Source organism: Hyperoodon ampullatus (assembly GCF_949752795.1).
Source record: "Hyperoodon ampullatus genome assembly, chromosome: 20".
Lineage (NCBI taxonomy): Eukaryota > Metazoa > Chordata > Mammalia > Artiodactyla > Ziphiidae > Hyperoodon > Hyperoodon ampullatus.
In genome coordinates, this window is record NC_136933.1 from 23754684 (window position 1) to 23776501 (window position 21818).

The following is a 21818-nucleotide window of genomic DNA, read 5'->3' on the forward strand; positions in this document are numbered from 1 at the left end:
ATAATAGCTTGAGGAATATAAATGACACTGTTTTGTCAGAATAGCCAACTCCAGTTTACCCTGCGCTTATATGGCTGCTTTTGTGGTACAAAGAGCGTGGGGAAGGTGAGGGGCCCACTCAGGACCCAGCTTGGTCTCTCTCACCAGCTGGGGAGCTTGTGCTGAGCTTTGTCAGAAGAAATGGAAACTGATGGCCTTTGGGTGGTCCGAGCTAGTTTCTGCCTCGCTGTTCTTCTCCCCATCAGCTGTGATAATGAGAGTTGAGTGTATTTGATTAGGTGGAAGAGAACAAGAGAGAGAATATAAGGCAAGAAAATGGTAACTTATGCCCCTTGTGTGAACATTTTATGGCAGGAATTCTGAGTGACTAAATCTTTTTAATGTGGTCAACGAAAACTTTTCACAAAATGATAGAAGTAAAACGAATTCCTAAAATGTTTTTAGAAAAGTGAGATTTGGCAGCCAGGAAAAGACCTGGACCATCAGCCTGTGGCTTTAATGCCCCCAGTTGGTCAGCCAGCGTCGAGTTGATGGTCAGCCCCGGGGAGTCTGGAGCAGCATAGCGCCACCCTGGAATGAACGTGATGTTTTTCTCTCCGGCAGATATCGGTGTAGGGTGCCACCAACCCAGGATGATGCAAGCCCACGAGCTGTCCCAGTACTTTCGGATGCCAGAGATGGTTGACTTCCGGCAGTACGTGCGCACCCTTCCAACCAACACACTCATGGGCTTCGGTGCGTTCGCAGCGCTCACCACCTTCTGGTACGCCACGCGGCCGCGGGCCCTGAAGCCACCGTGCGACCTGGCCATGCAGTCGGTGCAGGTGGCGGTAAGTGGAGCCTGGCCGCCCCCGGGCCTCTGCCTCCCTCTCCACAGGTTCCAGGCCCCATCGAAGGCGGCGTCGAGCAAGATCATAATCACAAGCGAATATTGGTGGGGCACTTTGTAAACTGAAATGTGCTCCCCAAACAGAATTTCAGCAGTGATGAGAAGAGGAGGGCAGAAAAATAGGGCAGAGGGACACAGGCAGCGATGCTGCTTGGGCGTCTGGCCACATCACACGGAGCAGAGGCTCGTCCCGTAATCTCATGGGGCTTCTGGCCTGCGCTGGGCTCTGAGCTGTGCCCGGAGGATCCTGAGAGGGGAAAGGACAGGCACAGGGTCCCTGCCCTCAGCGGAGAAGAGGGTTGTCAGTTGTTAGAGAAAGAAGGATTTCACCTGTGGTTGTCTGATACCTGGAACACATTGCACAGGGGGTAAAAAGGACTCAGGATTTCTTTTTTTTTTTTTGGCTGCATACTCATTACTTGCTTCTTTATATCAGATTTTTTTTAAGTTGAGTTTTTAGAACAGTTTTAGATTTACAGAAAAATTACAGAATTTCCATAAACTCCACATCGATTTCTGCTATTATTAACATCTAACATTAGTATGGTACATCTGTTTTTTGTTTTTGTTTTTTTTAAGCTTTTTTTTTTATTCTTGAATTTTATTTTATTTTTTTATACAGGAGCTTCTTATTAGTTATCTATTTTATACATATTAGTGTATACATGTCAATCCCAATCTCCCAATTCATCCCACCACCACCACCCCCGCCATTCTCCCCCCTTGGTGTCCATACGTTTGTTCTCTACATCTGTGTCTCTGTTTCTGCCTTGCAAACAGGTCCATCTGTTCTGTTTTTCTAGGTTCCACATATATGCATTAATATATGATACTTGTTTTTCTCTTTCTGACTTACTTCACTCTATATGACAGTCTCTACATCCATCCACGTCTCTACAAATGACCCAATTTCATTCCTTTTTATAGCTGAGTAATATTCCATTGTATATATGTACCACATCTTCTTCATCCATTTGTTTGTCGATGGGCATTTACGTTGCTTCCGTGACCTGGCTATTGTAAATAGTGCTGCAGTGAACATTAGGGTGCATGTGTCTTTTTGAATTATGGTTTTCTCTGGGTATATGCCCAGTAGTGGGATTGCTGGGTCATACGGTAGTTCTATTTTTAGTTTTATAAGGAACCTCCATAGTGGCTGTATCAATTTACATTCCCACCAACAGTGCAAGAGGGTTCCCTTTTCTCCACACCCTCTCCAGCATTTGTTGTTTGTAGATTTTCTGATGATGCCCATTCTAACCAGCATGAGGTGATACTTCATTGTAGTTTTGATTTGCATTTCTCTAATAATTAGTGATGTTGAGCAGCTTTTCATGTGCCTTTTGGCCATCTGTATGTCTTCCTTGGTGAAATGTCTATTTAGGTCTTCTGCCCATTTTTGGATTGGGTTGTTTGTTTTTTTGATATTGAGCTGAATGAGCTGCTTGTATATTTTGGACATTAATCCTTTGTCCGTTGATTCATTTGCAAATATTTCTCCCATTCTGAGGGTTGTCTTTTCGACTTGTTTATAGTTTCCTTTGCTGTGCAAAAGCTTTTAAGTTTCATTAGGTCCTATTTGTTTATATTTGTTTTTACTTCCATTACTCTAGGAGGTGGATCAAAAAAGATCTTGCTGTGATTTATGTCAAAGAGTGTTCTTCCTGTTTTCATCTAAGAGTTTTATACTGTCCGGTCTTACATTTAGGTCTCGAATCCATTTTGAGTTTATTTTTGTGTATGGTGTTAGGGAGTGTTCTAATATCATTCTTTTACATGTAGCTGTCCAGTTTTCCTGGCACCACTTATTGAAGAGACTGTCTTTTCTCCATTGTCTATCCATGCCTCCTTTGTCATAGATTAGTTGACCATAGGTGCTTGGGTTTATCTCTGGGTTTTCTATCCTGCTCTGTTGATCTATATTTCTGTTTTTGTGCCATTACCATATTGTCTTGATTACTGTAGCTATGTAGTATAGTCTGAAGTCAGGGAGTCTGATTCCTCTAGCTCTGTTTTTTTCCCTCAAGACTGCTTTGGCTATTCAGGGTCTTTTTGCCTCCATGCAAGTTTTAAGATTTTTTGTTCTTGTTCTGTAAGAAGTGCCATTGTTAATTTGATAGGGACTGCATTGAATCTGTAGATTGCTTTGGGTAGTATAGTCATTTTCACAACATTGATTCTTCCAGTCCAAGAACATGGTATATCTCTCCATCTGTTTGAGTCATCTTTAATTTCTTTCATCAGTGTCTTATAGTTTTCTGAGTACAGGGCTTTTACCTTCTTAGGTAAACCTTAGTTAGGTTTATTCCTAGGTATTTTATTCTTTTTGTTGCAGTGGTGAATGGGATTGTTTCCTTAATTTCTCTTTCTGATCTTTTGTTGTTAGTGTTTAGGAATGCAAGAGGTTTCTGTGCATTAATTTTGTATCCTGCAGCTTTACCAAATTCATTGATTAGCTCTAGTAGTTTTCTGGTGGCATCTTTAGGATTCTCTATGTATAGTATCATGTCATCTGCAAACAGTGACAGTTTTACTTCTTCTTTTCCAATTTGTACACATTTTATTTCTTTTTCTTCTCTGATTGCTGTGGCTAGGACTTACAAAACTATATTGAATAATAGTTGTGAGAGTGGACATCCTTGTCTTGTTCCTGACCTCAGAGGAAATGCTTTCAGGTTTTCACCATTGAGAATGATGTTTGCTGTGGGATTGTCATATATGGCCTTTATTATGTTGAGGTAGGTTCCCTCTATGCCCACTTTCTGGAGAGTTTTTATCATAAATAGGTGTTGAGTTTTGTCAAAAGCTGTTTCTGCATCTATTGAGATGATCATATGGTTTTTATTCTTCAATTTGTTAATATCACATTGATCTATTTGCGTATATTGAAGAATCCTTGCATCCCTTGGATAAATCCCACTTGATGATAGTGTATGATCTTTTTAATGTGTTGCTGGATTCTGTTTGCTAGTATTTTGTTGCAGATCTTTGCATCTATATTCATCAGTGATATTGGTCTGTAATTTTCTTTTTTTGTAGTATCTTTCTTTGATTTTGGTGTCAGGGTGATGGTGGCCTCGTAGAATGAGTTTGGGAGTGTTCCTTCCTCTGCAATTTTTTGGAAGAGTTTGAGAAGGATAGGTGTTAACTCTTCTTTAAATGTTTGATAGAATTCGCCTGTGAGGCCATCTAGTCCTGGGCTTTTGTTTGTTGGACAATTTTTAATCACAGTTTCAATTTCAGTGCTTGTGATTGGTCTGTTTTTATCTTCTATTTCTTGCTGGTTCAGTTTCAGAAGGTTCTGCTTTTCTAAGAATTTGTCCATTTCTTCCAGGTTGTCCATTTTATTGGCATAGAATTGCTTGTAGTAGTGTCTTAGGATGCTTTGTATTTCTGTGGTGTCTGTTGTAACTTCTCCTTTTTTTTTTTTTTTTTTTTTTTTTTTTTTTTTTTTTTTTTTTTGTGGTATGCGGGCCTCTCACTGTTGTGGCCTCTCCCGTTGCGGAGCACAGGCTCCGGATGCGCAGGCTCAGCAGCCATGGCTCACGGGCCCAGCCGCTCCGCGGCATATGGGATCCTCCCAGACCAGGGCACGAACCCGTATCCCCTGCATCGGCAGGCGGACTCTCAACCACTGCGCCACCAGGGAGGCCCCTAACTTCTCCTTTTTCATTTCTAATTTTATTGATTTGAGTCCTCTCCCTCTTTTTCTTGATGAGTCTGGCTAATGGTTTATCAATTTTGTTTATCTTCTCAAAGAACCAGCTTTTAGTTTTATTGATCTTTGCTATTGTTTTCTTTGTTTCTATTTCATTTATTTCTGCTCTGATCTTTATGATTTCTTTCCCTCTGCTAACTTTGGGTTTTGTTTGTTCTTCTTTCTCTGGTTCCTTTAGGTGTAAGGTTAGATGGTTTATTTGAGGTTTTTCTTGTTTCTCAACGTAGGATTGTATTGCTATAAATTTCCCTTTTAGAATTGCTTTTGCTTCATCCCATAGGTTTTGGATGGTCGTGTTTTCATTGTCATTTGTCTCTAGGTAGTTTTTGATTTCCTCTTTGATTTCTTCAGTGATCTCTTGGTTATTTAGTAATGTATTGTTTAGCCTCCATGTGTTCGTGCTTTTTACATTTTTCTCCCTGTAATTTACTTCTAATCTCAGTGTTGTGGTTGGAAAAGATGCTTGATATGATTTCAGTTTTCTTACATTTACCGAGACTTGATTTGTGCCCCAAGATGTGATCTATCCTGGAGAATGTTCCGTGTGCACTTGGGAAGAAAGTGTAATCTGCTGTTTTCAGATGGAATGTCCTATAAATATCAATTAAATCTATCTGGTCTATAGTGTCATTTAAAGCTTTTGTTTCCTTATTAATTTTCTGTATGGATGATCTGTCCATTGGTGTAAGTGAGGTTTTAAAATCCCCCACGGTTGTTGTGATACTATCGATTTCCTCTTTTATAGCTGTTAGCATTTGCCTTATGTGTTGAGGTGCTCCTATGTTGGGTGCATATATATTTATAATTGTTATTATATCTTCTTCTTGGATTGATCCCTTGATCATTATGTAGTGTCCTTCCTTGTCTTTTGTAACACCCTTTATTTTAAAGTCTGTTCTATCTGATACGAGTATTGCTACTTCAGCTTTCTTTTGATTTCCATTTGCATGGAATATCTCTTTGCATTCCCTCACTTTCAGTCTGTATGTGTCCCTAGGTCTGAAGTGCATCTCTTGTAGACAGCATATACACAGGTCTTGTTTTTGTATCCATTCAGCGAGCCTGTGTCTTTTGGTTGGAGCATTTAATCCATTGACATTTAAGGTAATTATCGATATGTGTGTTCTGAATTACCATTTTCTGAATTGTTTTGGGTTTGTTTTTGTAGGTCCTTTTCTTCTCTTGTGTTTCCCACTTAGAGAAGTTCCTTTAGCATTTGTTGTAGAGCTGGTTTGGTGGTGCTGAATTCTCTTAGCTTTTGCTTGTCTGTAAAGCTTTTGATTTCTCCATCGAATCTGAATGAGACCCTTGCCGGGTAATCTTGGTTATAGGTTCTTCCCTTTCATCACTTTAAATATATCATGGCACTCCCTTCTGGCTTGTGGAGTTTCTGCTGAGAAATCAGCTGTTAACCTTATGGGAGTTCTTTTGTATGTTATTTGTCATTTTTCCCTTGTTGATTTTAATAATTTTTCTTTGTCTTTAATTTTTGTCAGTTTGTCTTGGCGTGCTTCTCCTTGGTTTTATCCTGCTTGGGACCCTCTGCGCTTCCTGGACTTGGGTGGCTATTTCCTTTCCCATGTTAGGGAATTTTTTGACCATAATCTCTTCAAATATTTTCTCAGGTTCTTTCTCTTTCTCTTCTCCTTCTGGGACCCCTATAATGTGAATGTTGGTGCATTTAATGTTGTCCCAGAGGTCTCTTAGGCTGTCTTCATTTCTTTTCATTCTCTTTTCTTTATTCTGTTCCTTGGCAGTGATTTCCACCATTCTGTCTTTCGGGTCACTTATCTGTTCTTCTCCCTCAGTTATTCTGCTTTTGATTCCTTCTAGTTTATTTTTCATTTCAGTTATTGTATTGTTCATCTCTGTTTGTTTGTTCTTTAATTCTTCTACGTCTTGTTAAACATTTCTTGCATCTTCTCGATCTTTGCCTCCATTCTTTTTCTGAGGTCCTGGATCATCTTCACTATCATTATTCTGAATTTTTTTCTGCAAGGTTGCCTATCTCCACTTTATTTAGTTGTTTTTCTGGGGTTTTATCTTGTTCCTTCATCTGGTACATAGCCCTCTGCCTTTTCATTTTGTCTCTCTGTGAATGTGGTTTTTGTCCACAGGCTGCAGGATTGTACTCGCTTCTGCTGTCTGCCCTCTGGTGGGTGAGGCTATCTAAGAGGCTTGTGCAAGCTTCCTGGTGGGCGGGACTGGTGGTGGGTAGAGCTGGGTGCTGCTCTGGTGGGCAGAGCTCAGTAAAACTTTAATCTGCTTGTCTAGTGATGGGTGGGGTTGAGTTCCCTCCCTGTTAGTTGTTTGGCCTGAGGCAACCCAGCACTGGAGCCTGCAGTGTCCTTGTCCTTGAGGTGAGCCACAGCTGCCCCCCACCTCTGCAGGAGACTCTCCAACACTAGCAGGTAGGTCTAGTTCAGTCTCCTATGGGGTCACTGCTCATTCCCCCTGGGTCCTGATATGCACACTACTTTGTGTGTGCCTTCCAAGAGTGGAGTCTCTGTTTCCCGCAGTCCTGTCATAGTCCTGCAATCAAATCCCGCTAGCTTTCAAAGTCTGATTCTCTGGGAATTCCTCCTTCCATTGCTGGACCCACATGTTGGGAAGCCTGACATGGGTCTCAGAGCCTTCACTCCAGTGGGTGGACTTCTGTGATATAAGTGTTCTGCAGTTTGTGAGTCACCCATGCAGCAGTTATGGGATTTGATTTTATTGTGATTGTGCCCCTCCTACCATCTCACTGGGGCTTCTTGTTTGTCTTTGGATGTGGGGTATCTTTTTTGGTGAGTTCCAGTGTCTTCCTGTTGATGATTGTTCAGCAGCTAGTTGTGATTCTGGTGCCTCTCGCAAGAGGGAGTTGGGACTTGGGGAGTTCTAATAGGATGAGGCCAGACTGGGAGCCTGCAGGGTTAATGTGGCCACAGAATTTAGGATGGGCGTGAAGAATCAAGGACATTCAAGAGGTGTGTAAGGTGTGATAGGGAGGGTGGGAGGGAGGGAGGGAGACGCAAGAGGGAGGAGATATGGGAACATACATGTATGTGTATAACTGATTCACTTTGTTATAAAGCAGAAACTAACACACCATTGTAAAGCAACTATACTCTAGTAAAGATGTTAAAAAAAAAGAAAAAACATTCAGAAAAAAAAAAAAGAGGTGTATAAGGTAGCATTGGGTGCCGTGGTTGTGTTTAACTTGGGCAAACAAAAGGTCAGGCTCTCATCACTCTTAAGAACCAAGCAGAGAGTGAAGTTCCATAATTCGGGCTTACTTGGGGGGGTGATAGGGAAGTCCAGAGGGAGATTCTCAGCGATCCTTCTCTACCTTCCTGCCCTCGCGAATCTCTGTTTAAGGTTAATAGAAAAGAGAAGCAGCCAGGTGTTCACTGGTGCTTTGACTCTTCACCTACTCTCTGTAGTTTCCTGCTTTCCCCTACCCAGGTCAGAATTCATTTTCAGGATTTATGACTCGCAAGAGAAAAGCATTGGGAAACAGAGAATCACCTCATTTACTTGTAGATGTAGCAGTGAATGGTCGCCCCCCACCCCCTCCCTGCCCTCCTCGGACCCGGGCTGATGGTCACAAGCAGGAGAATGTGTCCTTCCAAATGAAGCCCTGGCCTAATTAATACCTTTTTGTTATTTATAGGGCTTCAGTTCTTTGTTTCATTTCAGACAATTTCTTGGATTCATTAATGTGAAACTCTTAAAATATATAAAATGATATGTCAGTGTAATTCATGCCAAAATGTAAAAATAGAATGAACTACTGCTGAGGAAAGCTGGCTTTGTATTTTATTTCTAGTTAGAAGGTAAACTTAGTATTTCACAACAGCTAGTCATATACCAAACGTAAATAGAATTTAATTTTTTCTGATATGTGTGAAGTTTTTGGCATCCCTTGTCTTCTGGCAGAGGACCTGGTGTCTCACCGTAGCATTGCCATCACTCTGAAAAGAGTACTTAGCCAGTATAGATTTAAGATATTTTTAATTAAGCAGTAACTGTAAAAAATAAAAAAGCCAAATTCTTATTGTATGAGAAATTGGAGAGGCACTTACAATGTGGTTTTTAAATTCCAGTTTAGCATAAAGTCATTGAGCCTTATTAAAATAATTATACATGTTCTCTGTAGGACAATTTAAAACTGCAGGTAAGCAGAAAGAAAATTAAAATCTCTAATTCCATTACCTGGTGTATGGGCTTCCTGATTTTTCTCCTTGTTTATAGGAATAGATTTAGCTCTGATTTTCAGAATTTGTAGGTCTTAGGAAGAGATACAAAATTTGCTTTGCATATCTAAAAAAGAACTTAAAATATTGAATTTGGGATTATGATACTTAGTAATATAGATGCTTTTATATAGCTGGCATCGTCATATGGACATCCATGGCAGAAAGAGTAACTTAATTCATTAAGTATTAATCAGGAGCCTGTCTGGCTGGCACTGTTGAAGGGGCTGATCAGCCAAATAAAGTACTGTTGCTTTGTTCCTACTTTGAAGCCAAGTAAGCACCATTTGCCCATCCCCACCTTCACACCCCTCTCCCATTTTGCATAGGCAGTTTTTTCACCCTCCTCTTCCCATAAACTTTACATGGCTATGAGAATGAGAGGAATCTGCCCTTTGGGTTTGGCTGCATCTCATCACTACCCACACGGGCTGCTTCCCAGTCACACTTTTCTTTTAAAGCAGCAGCACAGAGGGGACTTCCCTGGCAGTCCAGTGGTTAGGACTCCACGATTCCACTGCAGGGAGCATGGGTTCCATCCCTGGTCACAGCACTAAGATCCTGCATGCTGCACAGCGTGGCCAAAAAAAAAAAAAAGAAGAAGAAAATAAATAAATAAATAAAGCAGTAGCACAGAGGTTCTGGATAAGTTAAAGCTTCTAAAATTTCCTTTTACAAATCAGGGTAATAAAGTGGATGTTAGCACCCATGCTGTAGACCTGTGCAGGAAAGGTGATGCAGACACACGCTGTAGGATAGGGCAGCGAAACTGGAGTTGGCAACAGAATCCCAAAAGTCTCTCGTAAATTTCTGAGCCTGGTTTGATCAAGACCCTGTTCAGAGAGCCGTTTCCCTCCGTCTGCAGGCACAGCTCCTGACCTGCAACAGTGCGTGTCCGGGAAGAATTCTGTCTTCCACAGCGTTTCTCTGCTGTAGTTCCATAACTTCGAGCAGGGTGTGAAAGCAAGTTTTTGTGTGTATATCTGGGTTTTTTTGGTTTTTGAAATCACATTCACAAGTGATGTGCAAGTTTTCCAGTTTTAGCTGGTCTCAGCCTGTTCTCTGGAATTGAAATCTCATGTCCCACTCGTGAAGCTGATCTTTGCTGGAGTGACCAGAAACCCTTTGGGATTGGTCAGGGCCCAGGCCGTGGTAGTTGCAGTTACGGGGAGTAGGAGAGCATTTTGGAGCCAGAATGGACCCGAGGGACAGGGGCAGCTGTGGCCGAGGCTGGACCTGACCGCTCTGCTTGGACCAGGCGGCCTTGGGCAGGCTCACCCAGCCTGACCTTCAGAGTCCTCATCTGGAAAACGGAAGTGACGGGACATTCCCTCCAGCAGTGTTTTTGTTTTGGTTTTTTTTTTTTTTTTTTTCTGGACACGCAGGCTCAGCGGCCATGGCTCACAGGCCCAGCCGCTCCGCAGCATGTGGGATCTTCCCGGACCGGGACACAAACCCATGTCCCCTGCATCGGCAGGCGGACTCTCAACCACTGCGCCACCAGTGAAGCCCCTTAGCATTTTAAAGGCTTCATTTGAAGACTATCACAACTTATTTTAAAATGTACCTCTGGTAACTCAACCAGTTAGTCTATAGCAGAGTCACTGTTTAGCCTTGTTACCAGGCCTTGGCTTAGCGTGGGTTTATACCTTTTAATATGTAGAACGAGTTCTCTGGGTATAACTCATCCTGTCTCCGTGTTGGATGACTTACTTCCACCCCAGATAACCTCATGACATCCAGGTCACATGCTGGCTGGGTGACCCTTTTGCATGAAAGGTTGAGATTTAAACATTCATATGTTGGGATATATATATGGTGAGGAACTTGCCTTAGCATTTTAATCCCGTGCTGCTGAAAGTCAAATATAGAGGCTGTGACACTCTGGATTCGATCCTCCTGAGTCACAGAGTAGGTATGAGATGGGCATTCATTCAGCAAATACATGGTGTGCCCAGACCAGGCAGGAAGAGGCTGCTGCCCTTGCGGAGAGTACAGCCCAGCAGGAAGGGCCACCAAGGACTCCTTCCAGCCCTGACAGAGGACAAGGGTCATCCTCAAACTAAGAGTCACATGAGTGACTTGTTTTCATGCCATAAAACTAGAGCCACGGTTCTTTATCAGGAAGAACTTGAAAGAAGCAAACTAAAGGTAGCACATCCAGCCTGTGGAAGACATGCTCAGTAAATAGCAAGGTTTTCGAATTCAAAAGTCCCCTCCTCCAGGGAGGCCTTCTTTTTTATTTTTTTTCGGTACGCGGGCCTCTCACTGCTGTGGCCTCTCCCGTTGAGGAGCACAGGCTCCGGACGTGCAGGCTCAGCAGCCATGGCTCACGGGCCCAGCCACTCCGCGGCATGTGGGATCTTCCCGGACCGGGGCACGAACCCGCATCCCCTGCATCGGCAGGCGGACTCTCAACCACTGTGCCACCAGGGAAGCCCCCGGGAGGCCTTCTTGATGCCATTGCTTATCCGGACAAACCTCTGGCCTCCCAGCTCACGTGCCTACTGTGACAGGGACTGGCATTCTTAGTCCATGTGTACAGGTGCCTGTGGAGACTGTCACTGAGTAGGATTTCCCCCGTGGCTGGCAGAGTCACGCTCGACACAGGGTGTGGGTGTAAAGACCTCCTTGCAAACTGGCAAAGCAGTTTCCACACGAGAAGAGAGCAGGTCATTGTTTGAAAGCTTTTATGAAGTTCTCACCCTGGACTTGTGGAGACAAAGGGGTGATGATGGTGTTCCCCCCCCAAAAAAGAGTTGAACTCCTAGAAACAGTGAGTAGAATGGTGGTTGCCAGGGCCTGGGTGGGTGGAGGAAGCAGGGAGAGGTTGGTAAAGGGTCCAACTTTCAGCTGTCAGAGGAATAAGGTCTGAGGATCTGATGTCTGACGTGGTGACTGTAGTTGATAATGTTGTATAATTGAAATTTGCTGAGAGAGTAGAACTTCAATATCCAAAAAAGATTTAAAACGGTAAAGATGTGAGGTGATGGATGTGTTAATTCACTCGATGGGGGATCCTTTCACAACGCATGTGTGTGTCACGTCACGTTGTCCACTGTGGATATGTTGCAGTGTTGTCAGTTACACCTCAGCAAAGCTGGAAAAACACGGCAAGAATGGCGATGCCCTTCTGGACCCAGTGGAGGGGATTCAGCGGCTGTGGCATCGGGCAGGATGAGCGGCAGCAGCGTCGGGACAAGCCCGAGGGGAAGCTGCAGGGACACAGCAAGAGGAGGGCTGTCCCGGAAGGGCAGGTGCGGCCAGACGGCGGGACCGCTCACTCCTCTGACACAGCCCTGGGGGCGTGCGGAGGACTCGTGGGGCAACCTGCGAGGGGCAGTAGCCTCGTCAGGCGTGAGTCTGAGCCAGGTCCACGCTAGGAGGAAGGGAGGGGGCGGCCTTGTTCCTGCAGAGTCACGTGTAAATATGAACATAAACGTGAACGTCATTCTCACCTCTGGGAAGCCTGGGAACAGTCGACTAGGAGAGCGTGTGAGACTTTGGAAGAATCCCTTGGTTTGAGGCTCTGGCTTCATATCTGTCTGGAATCCTTGTGTCAACCTGTGATTAGGCATTAACGCTCACTTACTTACCATTTGTCATTGCAAGCTCCTGTCACTGTTCCCCACGGCCTGTTCTTCACTGTGATATGATTACGCACGTGGTCAGGTAAAGAGGTGGGCAGAGATGTGCCCTTCCAGCCGCACCACTGGCGACTTTGCTGCTGTGATATTCAGAGGATTTTCACACAAGTTTTCCAGAAACATCACAACTTCAGAGGGCATTTTCAGCCAGTTGTCCTAGCAGATGGGACACAGAGGGTGGGATGGAGGGGACACGGGTTCAAGCCCTGGTCCGGGAAGATGCCACATGCTGCGGAGCAGCTAAGCCCGTGCACAACAACTACTGAGTCTGTGCTCTAGAGCCCACGAGCCACAACTACTGAGCCCACGTGCTGCAACTACTGAAGCCCACGTGCCTAGAGCCCATGCTCTGCAACAAGAGAAGCCACCGCAATGAGAAGGCCACGCACCACAATGAAGAGTAGCCCCCGCTCGCTGCAACTAGAGAAAGCCCGCGCGCAGCAACAAAGACCCAACGCAGCCCAATAAATAAATAAATAAGTAAATTACTTAATTAGCCTCGCCCCAAGCAAGGTCCACTCCTATCGAAAGAAACATGGCAGATGTAGGCCTTCTGAGCCTCTGGGCAAAACCCCACCTTCACAGCAGCCTCTAAAAGGCCGAGGAAGGGTAAGGAACAGACACGTTTCCTTCAGCCTGTGAGCTAGTGCCTCGTATGTTCTAAGTGGCCAGCACTCGGAGATGCTACAGGCAGGCTTGTTTTGCTGGACCAGTGTGTGTTTGTGGGAATTTGGATTTTGTGACTCTGAACTCTCTCCCCTTCCACGGAGGTGGGAGGGAGCTATTTTCCCTTGTGCAGTTGGCTAGTTTTCTCTGGTGACGAGATTGACCTGTGTTTGGCGGCACAGAACTGGTTTGCTAAGTACTGAGTCGGCCTACCCCACCCCTTAGGCAGGTCCTCCCGTCGGTACAGGGGGCGCTCAGGAAGCCGAAAACTGGAGAGGAAGCTGGGGTGGGGGGACAGGAAAGCCTCCTGAGGATTAGAGGAGAGCGATAGAGAACCAGACCCCCCCAGGTGGCCACCAGGATCTGGGCTTGTCTCCTGCAAGGTGGAGATGAACCATGTGTGGGCGAGTTTGAACCCGGATGTCCTACAGGCTGGTCTGAGGCTCGCTCTGCCGCATTTTAGACGTGGGACTGAGACGGGAAGGTCTCCCCACCGTCTGTTTGTCCATTTTCTCCTCTTCGAAGTGAACACTTCCTTCCAAGCCTCCTGCACTCAGATGACAACACCCAGCGCCGGCTGTAACGGATGCTTCTGCCCCTGCTTCACCCACTGTGGGTAAAGGATCTCGGGAAATTGGCTGGTTAAATGGTGAGCGCGAACAGTAAACCGGAGGGTTCATGGGTGCCTGGTTACATTTATGTCAACATAATGCAGGAGTCTAGGTATTTTTAAAATACCCTGTTCATTATCCTGAAAAATCTGGTTGGGAACATCACCTATTGGCTCGTCTTGAATAAAGGCCCTAGTTTGCTCTGTCAAAGATCTCGTGTTGCTGGATAGAACTGATGGCCAGAGAGAGCCTCTGGGTCCCCGGATGGAAAAGTCTCTTTGTGCCTGTTTATAAAAGACTGCAGGTGATGGTGGCCTGAGCAGGTAAGATGCATGTGAAATCTACGTGCTGGGGGGAGTGTATTTTACACGGACGATATTGGAAAGAGCAAAAAAAAGTCATTTTTACCCCCGAGAACTGTGGTTTCCACCTGCTGCTTTTCTCCCTAGAGATGGATTAGATAAACTCCAGCCCAGTCTTCAGCAGCCTCTTTAGATGTTACTGGGTTCTCCCCCCTCCCTCTCTGCTGTCCCTACCTTCCCCTCCTCCCTCCCTCCCTCCCTCCCTCCTACTTCCTGCCCTCCCCCAATCCATCTCCTTAGAGGAAATAAAGGGTAGTCACATAATAGGTGGTTGACTGTTGGGGCCATTTTCTAGATGGAGATAAATGGGACCACAATTTATAAAGCTCAGGCCTTTCTACCCCTGAGAAATCCTCAAGGATGTAATAATTTGCTTTTGCATTTATTCATTCATTCATTCATTCATTTATTTATATTTATTTTTGGCTGCGTTGGGTCTTCATTGCTGCGCGTGGGCTTTCTCTAGCTGCGGCAAGCAGGGACTACTCTTCGTTGGGGTGCGTGGGCTTCTCATTGCGGTGGCTTCTCTGGTTGCGGAGCACGGGCTCTAGGCTCACGGGCTTCAGTAGTTGTGGCTCATGGGTTCTAAAGCACAGGCTCAGTAGTTCCTCGGCATGTGGGATCTTCCCGGACCAGGGCTCGAACCCTTGTCCCCTGCATTGGCAGGCAGATTCTTAACCACTGCGCCACCAGGGAAGTCCCTGCTTTTGCATTTAAATATGGGAGTGATGCAAAATGAGTCTCACCATCAAATGTTCCTTTTTCTCAAATATTGGCAAGAGCTCTAGTCCTGGGAACCATCGATTCACAGATGTTCACTGTCTTCCTGTCCTTACTGCCCCTGAGGGGAACTTGAACTTTTATTTCCTAACTCAGCCCACGTGGGGAGACTGACCTCTAGAGGAACCTTTGCTTGTATAGCCATTGCCGAATAGCCTCGTGACCGCGATTTGACGGTAGGGTGGTCACTACCCACTGACTCACAATCTTTTCTTTTTTTAAAACTGGGAAAACTGTATAAACCATGTTAAAGAGGAAAGAAAAAACCCTTAATCCTCCCTGACTCAATCTTATTGGCCAATTTCCTGCACATTCCACCAGGGCTGTCTGCATAGCTCTCCCTGTGTTTTGAGTACAGCTGAAACCCACATCTTCACCCCCGATCTGTAGGTGATGTCAGAAGTCCAGAAAGGCCAGATTTAAAATATTTCTTCATTTAAGTAGGTGTTCCTAGAAATAGCTGCATGTACTTGGATAACCCGATAGTTAAATGCCCTGCCTTTGAAATGGCTCAATTTTGTAGCACATATGGACATTTGAGCCTCCGTTGCACTCAGCATGTAAGCCCTCACCTTGCAGGTGTAACTAAGGTTGTTAACACCCAGGGTTTATGGATAGCACTTCCGTTCAAGATGAACGGTAACTCATATGCACATCAAAAATGATGAGTCCTTACGGGCATATTGTGATCATCGTGGAGCAACAAAGCACAGACCCTGTTGCTCGGTCTCCCCACCCTCATTTCACTCAGCTCCTCTCCTGAAATTACAGAGTACGCCTTACAGTTAAGTGACACTGTGACCTGTCCCCCAGTGTTTCACCTATACCTTAAATTGTACAGTTTGGGCATAGAATTCATTTACTGCTTTATCTTCAAACTTTTGCTACTTTGCCAATTAGAGTAATAATAAATGTCTTGTCCTCGGTTACTTTGTCAAGATGATGGCTTTATTTGGGATGTGATTAACTTCTGGTTTTTGGTTTTTTTTTTTTACGGTACGCGGGCCTCTCACTGTTGTGGCCCCTCCTGTTGCGGAGCACAGGCTCCGGACGCGCAGGCTCAGCGGCCGTGGCTCACGGGCCTAGCCGCTTCGCAGCATGTGGGATCCTCCTGGACCTGGGCACGAACCCGCGTCCCCTGCATCGGCAGGCGGACTCTCAACTACTGCGCCACCAGGGAAGCCCCTGATTAACTTCTTTAACTTTAATTTGGCTGTTTTACCACCATGCTTCTCAAAGTCCTGAAGATCATATACCACCAAAACGGCAGCATAACCAAAGAATTACTTAGGCAAAAGTTTGTTATAAAACGATACTCCAGAGCAGTGATTCTCAAAGTAGGAACTGGGGAGTCGACCTGTTGTCTTGAAGAGATAGGGTCTCCATATATCCAGAGCTAAACTTAATGTCTTTTTTCAAACCTACCCCCAATCCCTAGTTTCCTATTCTGGATAAATCGGAACTGCTGTTGTCTCAGGCCTCCAACTCTCCCTTCCTGTTTTCCTGCATCCAGTTACCTACCAATCCCATTCATTAGTGCTTAGCGCCTCCAGTGTCACGCCCCTGCCCTAGTCCAGGCCCACGTCAGTTGGTCTCTGTCCATCTTGTTCCGTACACTGCTCACCCTCCTTGTAGATTTCCTTTTAAAGCATTACCCGGATCTTCACCGCTTCCCTGCTGGGGACCTTAATGCCTCCAGGCTGGCGCACCAGAGTCCCCCGAAGGACCGGCTGAAACGCGGCTGCTGGATCACACCCCCAGAGTTTCTGACTTGGTAGATCTGGCAGAGGGCTCGCCAAATGCTTTCCCTACAAGGGCCAGGTGTTACCTTGACCATTCTCTGAGGACCTCAGCTCGGGGGTGAGCCTGTGCTCTGTAGATTCTAGGCTTCTCCTCTCTATTCGTTCCGGCTCCCTCCATGCGCCTCTGCTCAGCCAGTACTCCTGGAGTCCCTCTGGTCATGTAGGGATAAGATTTAGCCGCCTTCAGAACAAGCCCTGTATCTTCTTTCCTGGTTCCCGTCAGCTCTGTTGGCAGCTGTGGGCACCGCTCAGCAGAGCGCACTGGGAAGGCAGTATTGCTTTTGCAGAGAAACAACTGAGTAGTGCCACGGATGAGCGACTGGCCTGAGGAGAGGTGTAGGTGGCACCATGCTAGGCTGAGGTCATGAGGGCCTCTCCGCGGGCCACCAGGCTGCCTGCGCCTTCAGGCCATGTGGTGACACGCAGAGCAGGTCGGGCGGGTGGCCAGGAGACAGCTATTTAATGGCAGCTGGCTTCTCTTTAGCAGGCGCACCTTTTACTTTTCTCAGCGTTTTTTCTCCTTCCCATTTTCTGTCTTTCAGTCTCCTGTCTCGCTCTTTCTATCTTAGCCTCGGTGCCCTGGGTCTTTGGGGTAGCTTCCTGGGTTGAAGAGGCTTCTGATGTTTACTCTAAAGCCACGAATTGCTTCTGAATTTTAATCTGAATATTTGTTGGTAAAATGATGTAGGCTAAGAAGGACTGGCCTTGTAGTCCTCTCTTGCGGGCCTCTCACTGTTGTGGCCTCTCCCGTTGCGGAGCACAGGCTCCGGATGCGCAGGCTCAGCGGCCATGGCTCACAGGCCCAGCCGCTCCGTGGCATGTGGGATCCTCCCAGACCAGGGCACGAACCCGTGACCCCTGCATCGGCAGGTGGACTCTCAACCACTGCGCCACCAGGGAAGCCCTAAATGATAACTTTTTTAAAAATATTTATTTATTTATTTGGCTGTGTCGGGTCTTAGTTGCGGCACGCGGGCTTCTCTCTAGTTGCGGAGCGCAGGCTCCAGAGCTCACGGGCTTAGTTGCCCCACAGCGTGTGGGATCTTAGTTCCCCGAGCAGGGATCGAACCCATGTCCCCTGCACTGGAAGGCAGATTCTTAACCACTGGACCACCAGGGAAGTCCCCTATAAATGATAACTTAATAGGGGAAGGAAAGAGCTAATGGGAGGAGGAGTGAAGAATCCTAATTTTTAAAAAACAGCAACAATAAGGAAAAGAATCCACCAGCACCTGTCTGGCTGTCTCTTTGCCTTATAAAGGGTCTCCACACTGGCCTGTCCCCTGGAGTGCATCCTGTTTCCCCGTCAGCTCTGCCTTTTCAGGCTGTTTCCTCTTTGAGACCTTCCCTTTTGCCCCTTCCTGAAGCCTTTCCTAGTTTCTTCCTTCAAACCTCATGCTAGAAACAATGTCTCCCACTTTTGAACCATGCTTTCTTGTGGTACCAGAAGTCCTTGTATCATAATCTAACACCCCCCAAGAAAGTTTAAACAAAAATACATCTGTACCCCTTGCAGTATCTCTGGGGCCCCAGCATGCTGAGCTGCTCAGTGGTTGAGAACTCCTGCCTCTTGAGATGACTTGCCAGTTAGGCGTTCTTGTCCATAACGGGTGTACTTTCTGAGCCGACAGATGGCAACTTAGAGTAGGGGGCACAACGGTAGCAACTCTGCCTCCTTACAAGTGCTGCAGGTCAGTGTGTCCATGCACATCCTACATTTTATAGCTGATGATGGTAACTAGTAGATGCTACCTGAGAAACTGAAGTCGGCAAAGAGAAAAAGCAGTAGACGTAATCTCCAAAAGAATATAGATAACATGATGGAAGTAAAACTGAGCAGTGTGTCCTTTCCACAAGACCTGACAAAAATCCGTCCTCTGTGCTGCTGGCCGCAGTTTGAGAATCATCACAGTGCATTTCGGGGTTGGTGTCCAGTCCTCAGACTCTTCAGCCTTGTCTGGCACGACCAGTGCTTATAGGTCTGTGAACCTCTTTTCTTTTTCCCTCAGTTGCTTCCTTTTCCCAGGGGTCCTGGATGGACATGGTCCTGGCCTTGCTTCTCTGAAGCCTGCACTTGTCTCCAGGTGGATGATTTATATCAGACGCCAGCACATCCCGCCCTGGAGTTCATCTAGCAAATGCTCACCGAGCAGCTGCTCCCAGGCCCTGGAGAGGACTGAAGGTGCACACGGTAGACTTTTTATTTTTGATGCTTTCTGCTGACGTGCCATCTGTCTGTCTGTCTTTTTCCCAGGGCAGTGATGGTGCCCGGAGATCCGTGCTCCTGGACAGTGACGAGCCCTTGGTGTATTTCTATGATGACGTCAGAACGTTATATGAAGGTTTCCAGAGGGGCATACAGCTGTCAAGTAAGCATTTGACTGAATCCGTGTGACTAAGGCTTCATGTTTTTCCTTCAGAAAGAGGGGTCTTTCATCAGAAAGCCATATTTGCTCCCAACTTTCTCCCACTCGGTCTGGCTCCCGGCTCCCTGTCTCCATCCATAACTTCCACAGAGTGAGTCTCACTGCACACGGGTCCCGCCGGGTGTGCCCCGTGGCCAAGGGGCTTCCATGGTCACATATGTGTTTCATGGAGAGTCACACGTCTGTTAGCTCAGAATAGGCTCTGACGTTTCTTGCAGTAAAGAGACCTGTTAAATTGCGCCTGATCCAACATGTCTCAGACTTGCTTGACCAGGAGACCCATATTTTGAGAAATGAACACTGACATCCAAGGAAGCGGGGTTCCATCAGAGGCACTTGGGGGGCGTCGGCTCATGGGACTGCCCTTCATCCCTGAGGGTGGCACGAAAGACCCTGGGTACCTGGAAGCTGCCCGGCCTTCCAGCCCCTCTCCCTCCTGCCCCATGTAAGGAACAAAATAGAAATAAAGAAACAAAGACTCAGACCAAAACCCAGGGAGAAAACATTTGCAATCTGAATTCATTGTTTCACGTCTGAGGACCACAGTAGAATCTACCTGATACTTTGTGGAATGAAAGATACAAACGAGAATCCAGGAATATTTATGCGTGTTAAAACGAGAATCTAGGAATATTTATGCATGTTAAGTCCATCCTTTTTTCTTTTTAATTTTTTTCGCCTTTCAGATAATGGCCTGTGTTTAGGCTCTCGGAAACCAGACCAACCCTATGAATGGCTTTCATACAAACAGGTGAGTTTTCTGGCTGTGTGGCCGCCTCACGCGAGCCATAGTGCTGGAACATGGCAGTTCTTGGAGCCGTTGAACATTGGGCAGGAAGGAGTAATGAGCTGTAGGTCCGGTGGGCAGAGGGATCTCTCAGTGTTGATTTTGCCTTACCAGAGCCAAATAGTAGTTTTCACATCCCTCATTTTCACAAGTGGTGTAAAAACAGTTCATGTGCGTTAGAAATTTCACATTGCACGATGGTCTTCAGGCCTCACAGAATCTTCAAGTGCTTCTGGGTTACATCATCTTCTTGTCACGTTACTGTTTTGTGCAGGTCTCAGCCTATCAATAATCAATATAGTGGCTGGGCCAGCCCTCGTAGTTCATATTATGATTGCAAGACGCCTTTTAGCAATAACCATAAGGAAACTTGGAAAAAATAAAGCTTTCTTACTACAGGACATGGAAATGACACAGCACACCTGGGCCACACAGGCGAGGTCTCGGGTAGGGGGAGAGAGAGCATAGAGCACCTGGGGTTCTGCTTTATTGGGGTCAAAGCTGGGGGCCTAGGGTTTCGAGGGCTCATCTTATTGATGAATTTGAAACAGAAGAGCCGGAACTTAAAGCACAGGAAGAGAGAAAACAAGTGGCTCAAATGGTCAGTTCTCAACATCAGCCAAGATCTGTAAAACAAAGCAGCCTCCTGCTGGGAGGGGGCCTGGCTCCTTATCTAGCCTTTGGCTGGTGATGCGTCAGCCGTGGAAGTGGATGGTCAGCAATCAAAGCTTAAGGCCGGCACTTGCATTACAAAAAGAGAGAAAGCCCAGCCCTTGGGGTTTACACTGCAGTCACCTCTAGTGGTCTGTTCCTCTATTGCTTCTGTTATATATTGGCTGGAGGAGAGAAAACAGGTCCATTGCAGGTGGGATGTTTGAAGGCAGATTGAAAAATCACTGGGGTTTCAGAAGTACATTTGTACATTTCAGACAGAGGCTGGTGAAGATAAAAAAATAGACTTAAGCTAACTTTGAATTTGTATATTTCAATCACTTTTCCCCCCTAGCCCAGTGACTCTTAGCTTTTGGGGCTAGGAACCCCTGTAAGGTTTTTCAAAGAAAGGTCTGGACCCTCTTTCTAGAGATACAAGTGCATGCATAGAATCCCAATAAGCTCTGAAAACCATCTAGGTACTCGCAGGTTCCCAGCCCTTACACACAAGCAGGAGTTGTGAAACAGTCCATGACGTGTGGAAGTAATAAGCACGTTAATGTCATTCTTGCTGTCGCCTGGCCAGCGTTGCTTTCACCGCCATTGGTGCGTGGGGAGGGGTACTATGTGCCAGAACCTACGGGCTTCTGGGGCAGGAATAGGTGTGATTCTATTTTCTGCGGGCGTGGGTGTGGATTTAAAGTGCTCTTGAGAATTTAGCAACTGAGAATAAAGAAAAGAATTCCAAATTAAGATTAAAAAACATTTTTCTTTTAGTTCATTTGGGGTAGGAATGAGGAGAGGATGAGGGCTGGGGGCAGGGATATAGCCCTGCCCAATTTTTACGAATCCACCTATTTTTACATAGTTGTAATTAATAGTATGCGTTTTTGTATTCATTTATCTTACTTAAAATTGTTACAAATACTCTGTTTGATATGGTTTTCATAACTGTAGTATTTACTAGCTGTAGAACATTTTCTTAGAGATTTACCATCATTTACTTAACCATCCAGCCATTGGTCTTTTTTCCCCTAGACTTTTGTGACTTTAGATAATTTTGAAATACATATCTTTATACCTAAAGTTTTTTCAAACCTCTGGTTAGGATCGGGTTATTTCCAAAGAATAAATTCTCAAGAATAGAATTGTGGAGCCTACTGATAAGAGCTTGTTCTTTTTTTTTTTTCAAAGATCTCCCCCAAACTTGTTGTTTGTGTGTTTATATCAAAGGACAAGTT

The 21818-nt window shown here is 45.7% G+C and overlaps 1 protein-coding gene across 1 annotated transcript in view; it reads left to right on the forward strand.

The window, feature by feature from the left end:
* Nucleotides 1–626: 626 nt before the first annotated feature.
* ACSL1 (acyl-CoA synthetase long chain family member 1) overlaps nucleotides 627–21818 on the forward strand; it is a gene marked incomplete at its 3' end in the record, with an annotated part of 43466 nt that continues 22274 nt past the window's right edge. The window contains 3 exon segments of the mRNA XM_079726793.1: nucleotides 627–830; nucleotides 18968–19082; nucleotides 19826–19890. Of these exon segments, the coding sequence (XP_079582919.1) occupies nucleotides 633–830; nucleotides 18968–19082; nucleotides 19826–19890 (378 nt within the window). The 5' untranslated portion in view covers nucleotides 627–632.